This window comes from Poecilia latipinna, unplaced genomic scaffold (assembly GCF_001443285.1).
Source record: "Poecilia latipinna isolate Pla-1442-1.1 unplaced genomic scaffold, P_latipinna-1.0 Scaffold1093, whole genome shotgun sequence".
Classification (NCBI taxonomy): Eukaryota; Metazoa; Chordata; class Actinopteri; order Cyprinodontiformes; family Poeciliidae; genus Poecilia; species Poecilia latipinna.
Window position 1 is genome coordinate 133,329 of NW_015113709.1, and position 13,888 is coordinate 147,216.

Sequence of the window (13,888 nt, forward strand, 5' to 3'; positions counted from 1 at the left end):
CTCAGGAGAAGAAAGGGACGCCTTCCTGCCAGCACATATTAATCATGACAGCTTTAACCGTACAGCCACGCCTCCGTTCTGAGGAACTAGAGCACAATGTGTCATCATCCAGACTAAGATCTCCAGAAATATAATAATTTATAATTTTTAGCTGCTTATTGTTGCTAGCTCATTTGAGTTTGTTGCTTATCTCCAGAGGTCAAACGGTGACAAGACGCCGCTTCATTACAGGGATTCATCCATCAAAACCTCACCTTAAATGTACAGCAGATATTTGTAGTGCTCAAATGCGGAAACATAAAATACCCTGGCAACCACAGATTGAAAATAATTCAAAAAATGAATGACATTGCCGTTTGGTTTGAGCCTTAAAACTGTGTTGGCCATAACATTGCTGCAGAAGAAGATATAAAAGAACTATTACAGAAAATATGAAAATTTTCTGACAAACAGTTTTTATTAGCTGTATGCCTTAATCACAAAATTAAATAATTCTGTTATGATTTTTACTTTTAGAAATAGGAAAATAGAAATGACCTTGTTCATATTCTAATCTGAGGTCAACAGTCAGACAAAATCATTTGTTTTAGTGAAGGCAGGCGTCCTTATTTTGACCGATAAACAGCAGTAACCTAAAAACGTATTTCACTTCTAGAGTTAAGCACGCGTTTAAAAAAAAACTGTAGAGAAATGTTTTTGAAAACCTCCGCGTGAACCATGCTTTATTATAAAACAAAAGAAGTAACAATGCTTCATGGCAATGTACAAATGCGAAGTTTATGCAAGTCATAAAAAATGCCTTTGAAGAATTCATTACAAAGTAATCAAAGGTCACAAATGTGGCAAATATCTGAACCAGAGGAAGATTATTCCTCCATCACGAAACAACTGAGTTCTTTTAAAAAGTCAAAGTTCACAGAGAGCGTTTCTGCGACAGAGGAGGATTACTCCTCCACCACGATACGACGGTAAACAGGAAGTCAGGCTTTTAGTGTTCTGTAGGGACTCCCTAAAGTTTGCAGAGAAGAAGATCCAGGCGTTGCACACTTATGGTCAACAGTAACATAAGTCATATTTACATTACACCAGTGTGCTGCTGGTCAGTCATATGTACAAAATCCCTCCAACTTATGACTGGACGTTAGTAAGGCGGCAAGTTTACAGGCCTTCAAGGTTTACATCAATAACACTGTTAAAGTTAATCCTCACATATCTGTCCACAGAAAACAATGTGTGGCAAATAAATGATGCACAAACAAGCTCAAGATCAACAGGAGATCACAACACAACCAGTCAGCTTATTCTGTGACGCTTGTCCAGTCCTTCACTTTGGCTTCGAGGTTAAATCTCCATGTCCTCCTCCGCCGAGTTGTGGAGCACAGTGAAGCTGTACATGGGCGCGCATGTCTCTGCAGGTGGGCAGGAGGGGCTGAGGGGCGGACTGGGAGACGAACACGGAGTTGGGAGCTGCTGGCTGACCGTCTGCCGTTTACGCTGCTTCTGTAGCGAGTCCTTCAGCCTCTGGCAGAAGGGATCTTCTGGAGGACGCCACAGGACCAGCTCCATGCCTGAAGGACTCCTGGGGTCAAGAGGAAGGGGAGAGAGTGAGGGGGAAGAAGTTGCAGCAGATGAACATTTAGATAGGTAATTGTTATAGTAAATTTATTAAACTCCGACAATGCTTTTATGAAGATCTCTCAGAAGATTCTAGAAATGCACCTAATTTTCTGGAACTTTCTGGATTCCTTCAGTAAAACTAAACTTTTTTTTAATTTGTGAAAATGTAGGAAAAAAAAAAAAAAAAAAAAAAAAAAAAACTAAATCTGTCTTTCTTCAAGTTTCAGTAAATTAGATCTACTTCCTTTTTATGACCACATAATAAAGCTTAACTAAGATTTAACATAATTACCATCTGGTAAAATTTCACTTTAACAGTTTATAATGATTAACAATATCTTTGCTCTATAGCCATAACATGCTTAGGTTAATGTAAAACCCGACTTATTTTACATTTTCCAATGATGAATGAGCAGGCAGGCTAACATAACAAAATGTTCTGATTTTAGGAGAACCATTCTTTTGGAGGTATTTTAAAGGTATGTGGGAAAGTTTAAATGTATTCTGATAAGTTGAGGTTATGAGGATTTGTTGCTTCCTGTACCTCGGGGTTTGTAGTGTGCAACAGCATAACTCATGAATTACTGAACGGGGTCCGGAAATTACAAAAGAAATGCCAGCAGTGTATTTTTCAAATACATAAAAGCACTCCTAATAATACCTATTAGCCATTTTAACTGTTTTAAAATGATCAGAAACACCATGAGCTTTTATGTAGTAATCCATGTTTCCCTGGAGAATAAATATGACTAGAAGATCTTTTGTCTTAGCTACTCTTCAAAACCAGTAACACAAGAGAACACGTCATTCCAGTAGGGCAGATACACTAAGCGGTGAAAGTAACAGTGGACGGCGCTGAACACGTTCCTGCTTCAGTTGTTACCAAAGGATTATGGAAATGACCATGGAGCACGTACACAGACTGGGCCACAGTTTGGGGGAGAATGTCACTGATGCCGCGCTGCAGGCCCTCCTTCAAACTGTCTGAGATGACCAGAACCGGCCGCCTCGGGACCGGCTCTACGTCAAGATCCTCGTCGTCATCTTCAAGGATTATTCTGCAACACATCAAAATCATAGTGAAAACAAAAAATACAGCCACACAATGTAGTCATGTGCTGAACCCACCAGAAAAACTAACAACTGATTAGTGAAACAAAGCCCCTTTGTTTGAAATAAATGGAGCGTACAGCAGGACTCAATGGGAAATATGTATATTGCCAGGGTGGAAGCAAAAGTAAGTGAAAAATCACCCAAAGTTTGGACTTTGGTTTAAAGGTCCAACAGTGGATTATGAATAAATGCACAAGCATTGGTGGTTTTATGTTTCTGACTCAACTTGAGGACAAGCAGGCACAAAGTTGCGCCACACCTGTCTTCAATCTCCTGCAGTTTCCTGTGAGCCGCTTCTATCTCCATGCAGGGGCTCTCCATCTCAGCTCGGGGCTGGACAGAAGAGGGCTGTGTCAAAGTGAGGCTCTGATGTGCTGAACATGGCTGCGGACGAGCAAGGGGGACTTGCTGTGCTGACAGAGTAGGACAACCGTTTGCCAAAATATCCACTTCTGTTTCAGGCATTAACCTCCGTTTTTTGGCACTGCAGCCCCTGACAAAGCAGAAAATTTGTTAGAATATGCCTGTGTGGAGCCTTTACACATTTGCATTTTGTCACATTAAAAACACATTTGTGTATTTTCAAATGGATTTTATGAGAGAGAGCAAAACAAAGTAGCTCATATCCAGCCAAATGCAGATCGAAATGCAAAGTGGCAACTTTTACAAATTCATCAGACTTTCTCTATCCAACTTGATTTAGATCAGCTTATTAGTATCAAGATGTGTACAGCTGGCGACATGGAAGCATCTGAGCAAAAGATGATCCTGCAAAAACGATGTCAGGAGGACTGAAGACAAATGCAGATCATAATTTTCTGTTTTACTTGTAAAATAAAAACATTAAAAACTTCCACTTCACAAATATGTGCCACTTAATGCTGATCACATAAAATTCAAATAAAGTTTTATGTGATACTAGGGTTACAATTATTATTCATAACACATTGCTCACTTACTCATCATGTAGTCTTCTGTGCTTACAGAAGCGTCTTGTTTCCCAGCTGCTGTGGAGCAGAGACAAATATGTCAAAAACAAAACATTCCTGTATGCATTCCTGGTCAACTTCAGTCAAAAACATACCAATCAGCACATTACCTGTCTGGGTTTAGTTCTCTCTGAAGGCTGTCAGAGGTACTTGGAGGTCCCAAGTCAAATTCAGGCAGAGCAGTGGGGCCTGAAAATGAATACATGGCTGGTAGACACCCCAGCTCACTGGCCGAGGGAAGAGGATGTGCATGAAGAACCAGTCGAAGGGCAGATTTGAGGCAGGTGGTTATAAGAAGTGTTAATCTGAAAGATCAGAACTGATGCTAATTAGATCAGCTTGAAAAAACAAACATTTTCTACAACGTGCACGTAATGGCTGTCACCAACATGCCATTACGGAATTTATCTCTTGGCTTTCATTTGTATCTTGTTGGTGTATTATTTATCTAAACGATGCATGGTAATAAAATTCTCATTGAGGTGACTAATATTTTTGCACAAGTTCATAAAAACACGAGTTAAAGCACTGACCTGTGAACCTGCCCTGCCCCCTCGCCGTTTGTTGCTGTCGATGTTTAGCTAGGTCCTCTCCGCACAGTTCGTGGTTTCTCTGTTTAATGCGGTCAATAGTAGACAATAACAGCATCTGCAGACGCAAGGTGATATGACCCGATAAAATAATTAAACCTAGGCTAAGCAGAAATGGCTCATAGACCACACGCCTTATTGTGTGTGAAAGGCTTTGAAAGTAGGGCGGGTCAACCTGACGTCGAATGAAAAAAACACTTACGCTGGAAGACTCGTCGAGATTCTAGAAAGAGCGTGAGCTACGCACGAGGCACAGCTGAATTATGGGTAACGTAGTTATGCCACACTAGACACAAACTCTTTTTTGTCAGCACAGTCGGTTACATCAATAAGTTAACATAAACAGCTCTGCGTGAAGAACCAGTAATTATATCTAATTGTTGTTTCATTATTTAAAGGTTCTGCTTTTCAAACTTTTTAAAGTAATAATCATGAATTTATATAACTCTAACTTTGATTGGCTCCGCTGTACAAGCGCCTCGAATTCTAACCAATCACAATCACCTAACTGTTCCCCATCGTTTTCCAACTTCCTGTTGTATTGCTGTTTAAAGATATGGTGAACTCTTCAACTTTCTCAAAGTTGTGTCATCTCAGATGATGGGTCATGTGAGACCGAAGCGTTTATAAGCATTTCTCTCTCTGTTTTTCTCCCACTCAGCTTTGATTCTTTGCATTGGATACTCAGGAGGTAAAAAGCTACTCTTTACAGCTATGTTGTTAAAGTTAACTGCAAATCCATTGCGACATTACTGCTATAACAATGTCTTACTGGCTTAGGTAGCAGCAGTGTTGTGTCTATATCTTGCTAATATTTCCAGATTATACTGTTATAATAGTGTGAAATGCTTCAATGTCATGTGAATGTTTGTGTAATTTAATTTTTCTATTTTGTTTTCTTTTTGGATAGCCAGAATGTTAGCTTTAGTAATTATTACCGGACTGCTGGCTTTTGCCTCCAGCAAGCCGTGTGGTAAGTAGCTTTTAAATATATATTTGTATCTTGAAAACAGTAAACACTTTTTTAAAACTACCTGAATTGTGATGCAACCAAGTCTGGAAATTCTCAGATTTTGCAATCTTCGAAATTTTGACTCTTCCACCTCGCCCAGTTGGCAGAAACCCTTTGAGCACTTCAGACTCAAGGATAAAATCCTAAAATTAAAAAAGAAACAAAAACATTTCAGAAATTATTTATCCAGTATAATATGAAGAAATCAGTCATTTTGAGTGTTTTTTTGTTGTAGCATAGGGATGGGGTTAGCATTAAAATAAAAGTAGGATTTTATAGATTTTTTTTCTTATTTAATTTACTGAGTTGAACAAGCACAGTCAATATGTATGGTAACCTTTTTCAGACTAAAGTCATTGCTAAGGCCCATCCATTTGATGTCTTCCTCTTATGAGACAATAAGCAGCCTGCAGGTTGAAGAGAGTAGACCAGACATCTTTCCTCATAACTTTCTCCAGTCCTTACTGGGCGATCTTGAAGGTGTTCCCAATGCCAGAGGAGACTTTTAGCCCCTCTGGTAAGTTCTTGCTCTGCCTTGGAGTCTCTTCCCATTGGGATGTGCCTTTAAAAATGTCCAAAATGAGGCATCCTGAAGGTATCCTGGTCAGATCCCCACACCATCTTAAATGGCTCCTGTTTTTTAAGCTCCTCTGATGGCTTATGGAGCTCCTTACCTGAATCTATTGTACAGGAGAAGTTTATTTTAGTTGCTTGCACCTAGGATCTCGTCCATTCAACCATGATGTTTATCTCGTGATCATATGTCAGAGATAAATTATTGACCAATCAGTATGGAGAGCATTGCTTGTTTGCTGAGGTTTTTATTCACATTTACAGATGCAGCACCTGCATTACTGCAGATGATGCCCCAAATTACCTGTCAGTAAATCTAACAGAGGCTACCTCCACAAAATGATGTCTAGGTTAGTTCCAGTTAAGAAAGAGGGCCTGGCTGTGCTGAGCCCCAGTTTAATAATTTGGATTTTGGGGTATGTGTATTTATTTGGTGTCTATTGTTAACTATATAAAGATAAAAATCAAAACATCATAACCATATTTTAGAGCAAGTTCATGCCATCCAATTTACTGAATGATGCACCTGCAGGCAGCTCCACCAAAAACTGAACAAATCTGTAGAATGTTGAACCTTTTAGAAACGATCACAAGCGGCAGAGTAGAAAGGTGTTTTTATTTTTACCTCATGCAATTTCTTTAACTTGTATTGAGTTTATCTGGGTAGAGGGATTCTGTAATTTGCTCTTAATCTTAACTGCTGATGCAGCTTCTTGGGGTTTCGCAATGCTTCAGAAGTTCTTGTTGATGTCAGCAACAATACAGAGAGAGACATCCCTGTAAATGTTTTTTTCTTTTTTTTGAAAAATTTGTTCCAGTTACTGAAGGATCCAATTCTGAGCTGCTCCTGACACTCAACAGGAATCTTGTTCGTTCTCTGGAAAGCCCGGAAGGACTTCCCAATCCCAGCGTACACCTGGCTCTTCGACTGTCTCATCACCACAACCAATCCAAGGAGACAGATCACCTCAACAAACTGAAAAATGAACTTCACAATGACATTCAAACGTATTTTTCCAAGTTTCATTACAGTTCATTGACGTTATATGTGAAACTATGAACATCCACTGTTTATAACTTTGTCTGATGTCCTTCAGCTCACTCTCAAACTGCAAGACTGTGACTGGCACCATGGCGCTGTACAGTCTGGCCCTGAAGTCCTCCTGCTATGACCTCAACACCATCAGCTTCACTGCAAATGACAAGAGCGAGACACTGCTGACACACCTGAAGAGGCAGATGGAGCAGGAGAAATATCATATCGCCTGTAAGATTTCTCTTCACAACAGGTTCCGTTTTTTTTTTCTAAAACGTTTGCAGAAACTTGTTTTACTGTCCTGCGGCATGAGGTCAGAGTTCACTGCTGTGAATTGTCTCCCAGAAAGAAAACTGTTTCTGAAAACGCTGAACAACAAAAATGAAACAGTTAAAGACATAACTAACATAACATTATCCAGGAATAGGGAACTATTAACTGATTCAAGCTCAACAAAACACCATAATACCAAAAAAAAGCATAATTTTTTTCTAACTTCAGTAAAGTTTTATATCATTTAGTTTTTTTTTCTTTCGTCTTGCAGTCAGCCACCGCCCTTTGACCAACTATTACCAGTACAGCCTGGGTGTGCTTGCTCTCTGTGTGAGCGGCATAAGGGTCAACAACCATGTCAGCCACAAGCTCATCAAAGCAGCAGAAAATGAGCACTTCAGACATGGAGAAACCGAGAGTATCGGTGAGTTAAAGGGCTGTTGAAAATCTTTGGACTCAGTCCTGTAAAGTGGATTAAATTGCCCGGTTTTCGATTTGCAAAATAAAATAGCTGTGACTAGTAATTTAAAAACCACCATTGATGACGTACTGTTCAAATAATAAACTGTTCCGATCTGGAGGACATTTGCAAGGCAGTTTAGGCAAATCTCATCAAGTCAAGATGTGGTATACTCATGGGGTCCAACCAAAGAAGACTGAATTAAAAACCATTAGTTTAAGACTCTGCAGATTATGCAACTGGATTATTGCACTTTTTTATTTTAAAAAATGGTTTGTTTTTTCAGCTGAAATATATAAGATGATTGCAACAAAATGTGTGGAATCAGTTTAGCTCTTTTACATCTTAAAATCTGGTATTGTAATAACATATTGACAACATGCAGACCAGGTTGTGTTTCAGCTTTTTTAAATCTCCTAGATACCTATGCTATGGCTGGAATGGCCCTTCAGTGCGTGAAGAACTCTGGGTCATATGCACACAATGCAGAGGAGCTGGATTTAACTCTCAACAAGATCAAGCAGAAGCTTCTGGCCTCTCGTAGATCTGACGGTCATATTGGCAATGAGTTCAGCACGGGTCTGGCAGTTCAAGTAAGAAGTTATTTGTTTTCTCTCCTCACCACCTTTCCTTGTTTCTGCATAAAACTTTAAAAATCACTCTTGCTTCATTTACTGACATTCAAGGCTTTACTGGCAATGGGCAGCGAGGTTGGAGATTGTTCTGTCTCAATGGAGGCCATGAGAACAGCTGCCAGAAGCAACACCTACCACAACCCCATGGCTATTTCTCAGACTCTGCCGGCGCTCCAGAGGAAAACCTACCTGTCGGTAAAAACCCTGGACTGCCTCAATGAGGACGGTATGTGCAGCATTGCTTCCAGCTTTTTTTTTTTTTTTTTTTTTAGGTCACTTTGACCAGTATTGTTTCTTATTTCACATGTTGTTTTCTTTTTGCAGACACACTGGTGCTGGAGCCTGTAGACCCTACTGTGGTTTTACCAAGTGAGACCAAAGTGAAAGTGATGGTGGAAGTGGTGACTGCCAGCGGAGCTGCAGCTGCATACTCTGTTGACGTGCCAAAGGGCAGCTCCCTGCTGGAAGCCCTGGAGCTGCTTGAGAGGAAGAATCTTGGCTTCACGTAAGTACATTTAATGAGCTGCAGCAAGTCATTTTCTGTCAAACCTGCTGAAGTGAGTAAAATCTGGTCCTGCTTGGCAGATTTCAGAAGGAATCCAGTCTGTGGGGACCATTCTTGAGCGTTGTAAATGGAGAGCAGGCCAGACAAATCGACCGCAGATACTGGCACCTTTCTTCCGATGGCATGGCTCTCACTGAGGGTAAAGACACACACACACGTGTTGCAGTGACATTCAGCAATATTAATTACTGTAGTCTGTTAAATTCCCTGAAGTAAAGTAATTAAAATACCTAATTTTCTCAGGTGTTGGCGACTTCAAGATCAACGCTACTCAAAAGATCACCATCAAAAACACAAGTTACTGATAATGTTGCTCTAATGACTATGACTTACAAATTCTTTACTTTCAAATGTTTTCTGGCACTATTTTCATCTCTGATTATAGGTGAATTGTCTGCTGCTATCATTTATTTGTGCATTTATAAATGGCTTGCATAAAACTGTAATTTGGGACTTCTGTGATAGTTTTTAATGTAAATGCTTTTATTTCAGGACTGAAAATGTTTTTTTGTAGAATGAATATTCACTAGTTTGTTTCATAAAATTGATTTTAAATCTTGGTTATGTTCTTTAAACAAAATAAAGTTGTGGTGACATATTAAAGAATATACGGTTACAAGAATTTTGTGAACAGGTGATTCAATCTGGCATATTATCTGTTTTGTACACTCAAGACTGACGTTTTTGCCCATTCTTCTTGAAGAATAGCCAAAGCTTCAGTCAGGCTGGTTGAAGAAATCTCTTACCACAGGTTTACAATTGTATTTAGGTCTTAAGAGCTTCCATAATTTCCAAAACTTAGAATATTGTTTATAAGCAGTCTGCCACTTTATGTAGCTAGACATGGTTTGGTAGATTTTCCAATATAAATTTTTCAATTATATTAGAAAGCATAAAGATGTCCTTCTCCCTGTGCAACATCACCTTTGACATTTAGTTTTTACACCGACATAAAATCATGAAATGCTCATTTAGCATAGAGGAAATAACATAGTTGTTGAAAGGCTTTTATTGTGAAAGTGAATGATGTTATGCCGGAAGTGCGTCTAGTTGCTAACGCTAAGCTGGTAGCGTTTATCAACTGGCACATGTTACCAAATTTAACTCAGAATTGTGCTAACGAGGAGTGACTTATGCGAGACTGAAATTTGACTTTTATAATCGAAATAAAGTATATTTTACAAGCGTAGAAAGACGTTTTAATTTGCTCCGATAGTTGATGTTACATTAGGATGTTTTGGGTAGAGCTAGCTTTCATGAGCTCATCTCGTGGTGATGTTTCTGCTGATTAATAAGAGACAGGACAACTTCGGAAAAGTGTTTGATATCATCAAAATTAAAGTGAATATCCTGATGGCTGCCCTCCACCGACTCCTTCTGTTACACCGGGTTTCTGAAATCCAGAAACGGTGTTCAGGTCTGACGCAGCTCAGGAGGTTTGCGTCCACACTGTGGAAACCACAAAACAGCTCATTTCAGAGAGGAAGGACAACTATCTGCAGTTCTATGGATAAAAATATAGGGGATCCAAGTATTTCTTGCTCTAAAAACTACTCGAGTTCATCTAGGGATGGTGCATCGCGGGTGAAGAGAGTTTCTATCGAGGGAAACGTCGGTAAGATCACTGGATCTTTGAGTTGTATAACTACAGAGTCCGTTGTAATTGAGAAAAAACTAGTAGAGATAAAATAAGTTATCATAAAGTTATTGTAAGGATCTTTATACAGTGGTATACCTCAGTATGATGTCATAGATCATACTTTTGCCTGGCAAAAGTCTCCTTCAGAGGCAATCATCTGTGAAAGAGCTGCAGGGATACACAACTCAAAATAATCAATTTGTCCTGCACTGCAAAAATATGGCCTCTATAAACACCAGTGCTAAAGCAAAATCAAGAAAAAGACTGAATCCAAATGTACACCACACTTTTTGGTTTTTATTTGTAAAACAACTTGAACAACAATTTGTGCATTATCTGTTTTCCATTTCACAATTATGAGCTACTCTTTTGGCCTATCATAAAATCCCAATAAATTTTATTTATTGGTTTGTTGTTGGTTGAGGAAAAACTAAAAAAACTCAAGGTGTATGAATATTTTTGTAAGAGATTCTATTTCTGATTGAAGTGAGTAAACAGGATCATATTATCCTGATGAAGGAATTAACATGGTGCAATGTGTACGGGTGATGTGAAATTTAAAGAACTGCACAATGGGAAGACTGCATAATAATTGCTTCTATGTCATGGGCTTTTCTCCTAACAGCTGTTGGAAAGTCAACCTTTGCAAAACTCCTGCAGTCGGTTTCTACGGACTGGGAGGTGATGCAAGAGCCTGTCGGTAAATGGCAGAACATTGAGATCAAGGGATCAAAGGTGAAATTATTTTTCTCCCAGACACCATTTGACCATTTGGTATGACAAAGAGGAAGATAAGAGTAAATTATTCCCATTTATTTACCAGGAAATAGATGCTTCACCCCAAGCAACAGTCAGCAACTTGCTGGAGATGATGTACCAGGACCCTCAGCGCTGGTCCTACACATTTCAAACATATTCCTGTGTGAGCCGAATGAGGATACAGCTCCAGCCCCCTCCCGCTCGTCTCCTCAACACAAAGGAAACCCCTGTCCAGGTGTATGAGCGCTCGGTCTACAGTGACAGGTGAAACATTTTATTTCAAGACTCACCCATGTCCGTGTCTGTCCTTTAAGCATCAGTCCTTTTAAATAAACTGGTTCCCAGAGTTCCCAGGCATGAGTACACATTCTGGATTTCAAGTATTGTGTTTGATTTATCTTTGGTGCATTCAGAGTGAGATCCACCTATGCAGCTTTATTCTGCCTACTTAAAACTAACCTTAAATCTTCTCTGTCAGATACGTCTTTGCTCTGAATATGTTTGAACTGGGCTGCATCAACGCCACTGAATGGGCGACCTACCAGGACTGGCACTCCCTGATGGTGGAGCAGTTTGGACACCGGGTGGAGCTGGAGGGCATCATCTACCTCAGAGCCTCACCCAAGGTATGGATGTAAGATCTGTTTTTTTTTTTATTATTATTATTATTGCTCTGAATTCAATACCTTGCAAAGAAATCGCAAGCAACTTTGCTTCTCTCAGATGTGCATGGAGCGTCTGAAGTCACGGGGAAGACCTGAGGAGGAGGGAGTAAAGCTGGACTACCTGGAGACGCTGCATAGGCAGCATGAGAAGTGGCTGATAGAGAAGAGTACTGAGTAAGAAACGCATCATGTGTCTGCAGTAAATAAATAAATACATTTGTGGTAAAACAAAATTGCACCGTCTGTGTATTTCACATAGTACTATATGTTAAAAGTAGTTTGGTCTTTACCAAGTTTAAAGATATTTAAACGGACAGTATCATGGCAAATCCACTTTTTTAAGCTTTACATTATGTTATAATCTTATTTCCTGGAGTGTTGCTTTGATTTTTTTCATGTATGTTTGAGAAGTTGTTTAATCTCCTGGGGCAACCCTCCAGCTGTGCAAAACTCCTGGGTGGATCTAGCTCCTCCTTTGAGGCACAGCTCCTCTTCAGAGCTGCAGTTTCCAATCTGCCTTACAGAGCAGTCTTCCTCCGCCATGATTTCATGGCATTTTCTGTTGTTTCTGATCGTGTAACCAAGCTAACCGTGTTGTGATTTACCTCATTTTAGAGCTCTGTAAAAGACATTTGAGTTTTATTTTGCTCAAAACACGCTTTCGTCTCACCATGACTGTAACATAATTTGAGTGTTTTAGTTTTTCAGCAGTAGTTTCTGTAAGAGCAGATGGCAGTCAGCATCGTGTGGTATTTGAAGCCTTTAATGCAGGGGTCACCAACTCCAGTCCTCCAGGGCTGCTATCCTGCAACTTTTAGATTCACCTCTGCTCCAAAATGTCTGAATTCCCTCACCAGCATTCATTCCTCTCTACAATAGGCTGGAAATGAGCAGTTTATTTGATCCAGGTGTGTTTGAGCAGAGATGCGTCTAAAAGTTACAGGATGGTAGCCCTCGAGGACTGGAGTTGGTGACCCCTGCTTTAATGTATGTGTCTGACACAGCTTTGCTCCTTTTAACCTTAGGATACACTTTGAGAAGTTGACAAAGATCCCTGTGTTGCAGCTCGATGCCAGTGTGGCATTTAATAGGGATCCCAAGGTGCAGGAGCTGTTTATAGCAAAGGTAAGTTTCCGACTTTTCAATCTCATGGCTGCTGTACCTATATGAGCCACATGGGGTCTCTAATGTGCTTTATCTTATAAATTTGCTCATGTTTATATTTTAATGGAATTTAAGATGCATACGTGTTTTTAATCCACTGTGATCCTAAATAACCTTTTCACACTTACAGGTGAAGGACTTCTTTAAAACTTTGTGAGAAGATGCACCTGAAGAGTCGCCAACAGAGGGCGACAAAAGACATCAAAATAACACAAAAGAGCACTGTACCCACTGTATTTAAAATGCACACAGCTTGTCTTTATATGAATGTTTCACTTCTAATGATTCTGTTACATTTTTTTTAATTAAAGTTCCATTTGTTTGTTAGTTCTCACATCTTTTTCCAACCAGAATTCTTGAACTGTATAAATACTCTTCTCTGCTAAAATATTTATTTTTCCAAACAATAAATGCAGATGAATCCAGCAGTTTTTAATACCAAGTAATAATTATAAGCTAAAGAATTACTGTGAAAAGTGCCACAAAGTGTTTAGTGAGGATCTGCATGTGTGGATTTCTTATACATTGTTGACTAAATAAAAATGTTTTTTTTTATTTCTTAATTGCCAGGGGTTTGTTTATTCTTTGTGTTTTTCTGAGCATCTTTACACAATGCCATGAAAAACTATTCATACCCTTTGAACTTTGGACAAAGAAAATGACAAATGCAAAACATTTTATTTTCAAATGATTTCACTTATTAATGAAAAAAAAACCTGTTCCACTGTGAAAAAAGTAAAACACACAAACACACTACGAAATTTAAAATAAGTCATAAACTATATTTTTGGAAATGCT

At 39.2% G+C, this 13,888-nt stretch overlaps 3 protein-coding genes across 6 annotated transcripts; 2 read left to right on the top strand and 1 right to left on the bottom strand.

The window, feature by feature from the left end:
* Positions 1–693: 693 nt before the first annotated feature.
* On the bottom strand, positions 694–4,550 carry ccdc117 (coiled-coil domain containing 117). Of its 2 annotated transcripts, none has more exons than XM_015052175.1 (6): positions 4,253–4,550; positions 3,830–4,024; positions 3,690–3,734; positions 2,990–3,223; positions 2,535–2,675; positions 694–1,579 (listed from the first exon to the last, which is right to left on the bottom strand). In XM_015052175.1, exons 2-6 carry the CDS (start codon positions 3,922–3,924, stop codon positions 1,342–1,344), a joined length of 753 nt encoding a protein of 250 aa, XP_014907661.1. In that variant the 5' UTR covers positions 3,925–4,024; positions 4,253–4,550; the 3' UTR covers positions 694–1,341. The 2 variants fall into 2 exon arrangements, with proteins under 2 accessions (XP_014907661.1, XP_014907660.1); XM_015052174.1 differs by having other exon boundaries at positions 3,690–3,737; positions 4,253–4,546.
* Positions 4,551–4,824: 274 nt separating this feature from the next.
* On the top strand, positions 4,825–9,306 carry tcn2 (transcobalamin II). Of its 3 annotated transcripts, none has more exons than XM_015052171.1 (10): positions 4,825–5,000; positions 5,215–5,282; positions 6,713–6,902; positions 6,992–7,161; positions 7,475–7,627; positions 8,084–8,256; positions 8,350–8,524; positions 8,623–8,803; positions 8,884–9,002; positions 9,107–9,306. In XM_015052171.1, exons 2-10 carry the CDS (start codon positions 5,225–5,227, stop codon positions 9,166–9,168), a joined length of 1,281 nt encoding a protein of 426 aa, XP_014907657.1. In that variant the 5' UTR covers positions 4,825–5,000; positions 5,215–5,224; the 3' UTR covers positions 9,169–9,306. The 3 variants fall into 3 exon arrangements, with proteins under 3 accessions (XP_014907657.1, XP_014907656.1, XP_014907658.1); XM_015052170.1 differs by having other exon boundaries at positions 5,220–5,282; XM_015052172.1 differs by having other exon boundaries at positions 5,224–5,282.
* Positions 9,307–9,374: 68 nt separating this feature from the next.
* On the top strand, positions 9,375–13,653 carry LOC106959540 (deoxyguanosine kinase, mitochondrial-like). The gene is made up of 7 exons (XM_015052173.1): positions 9,375–10,478; positions 11,128–11,237; positions 11,326–11,525; positions 11,740–11,887; positions 11,985–12,100; positions 12,952–13,051; positions 13,221–13,653. Exons 1-7 carry the CDS (start codon positions 10,139–10,141, stop codon positions 13,245–13,247), a joined length of 1,041 nt encoding a protein of 346 aa, XP_014907659.1. The 5' UTR covers positions 9,375–10,138; the 3' UTR covers positions 13,248–13,653.
* The last annotated feature ends 235 nt before the right edge of the window (positions 13,654–13,888 follow it).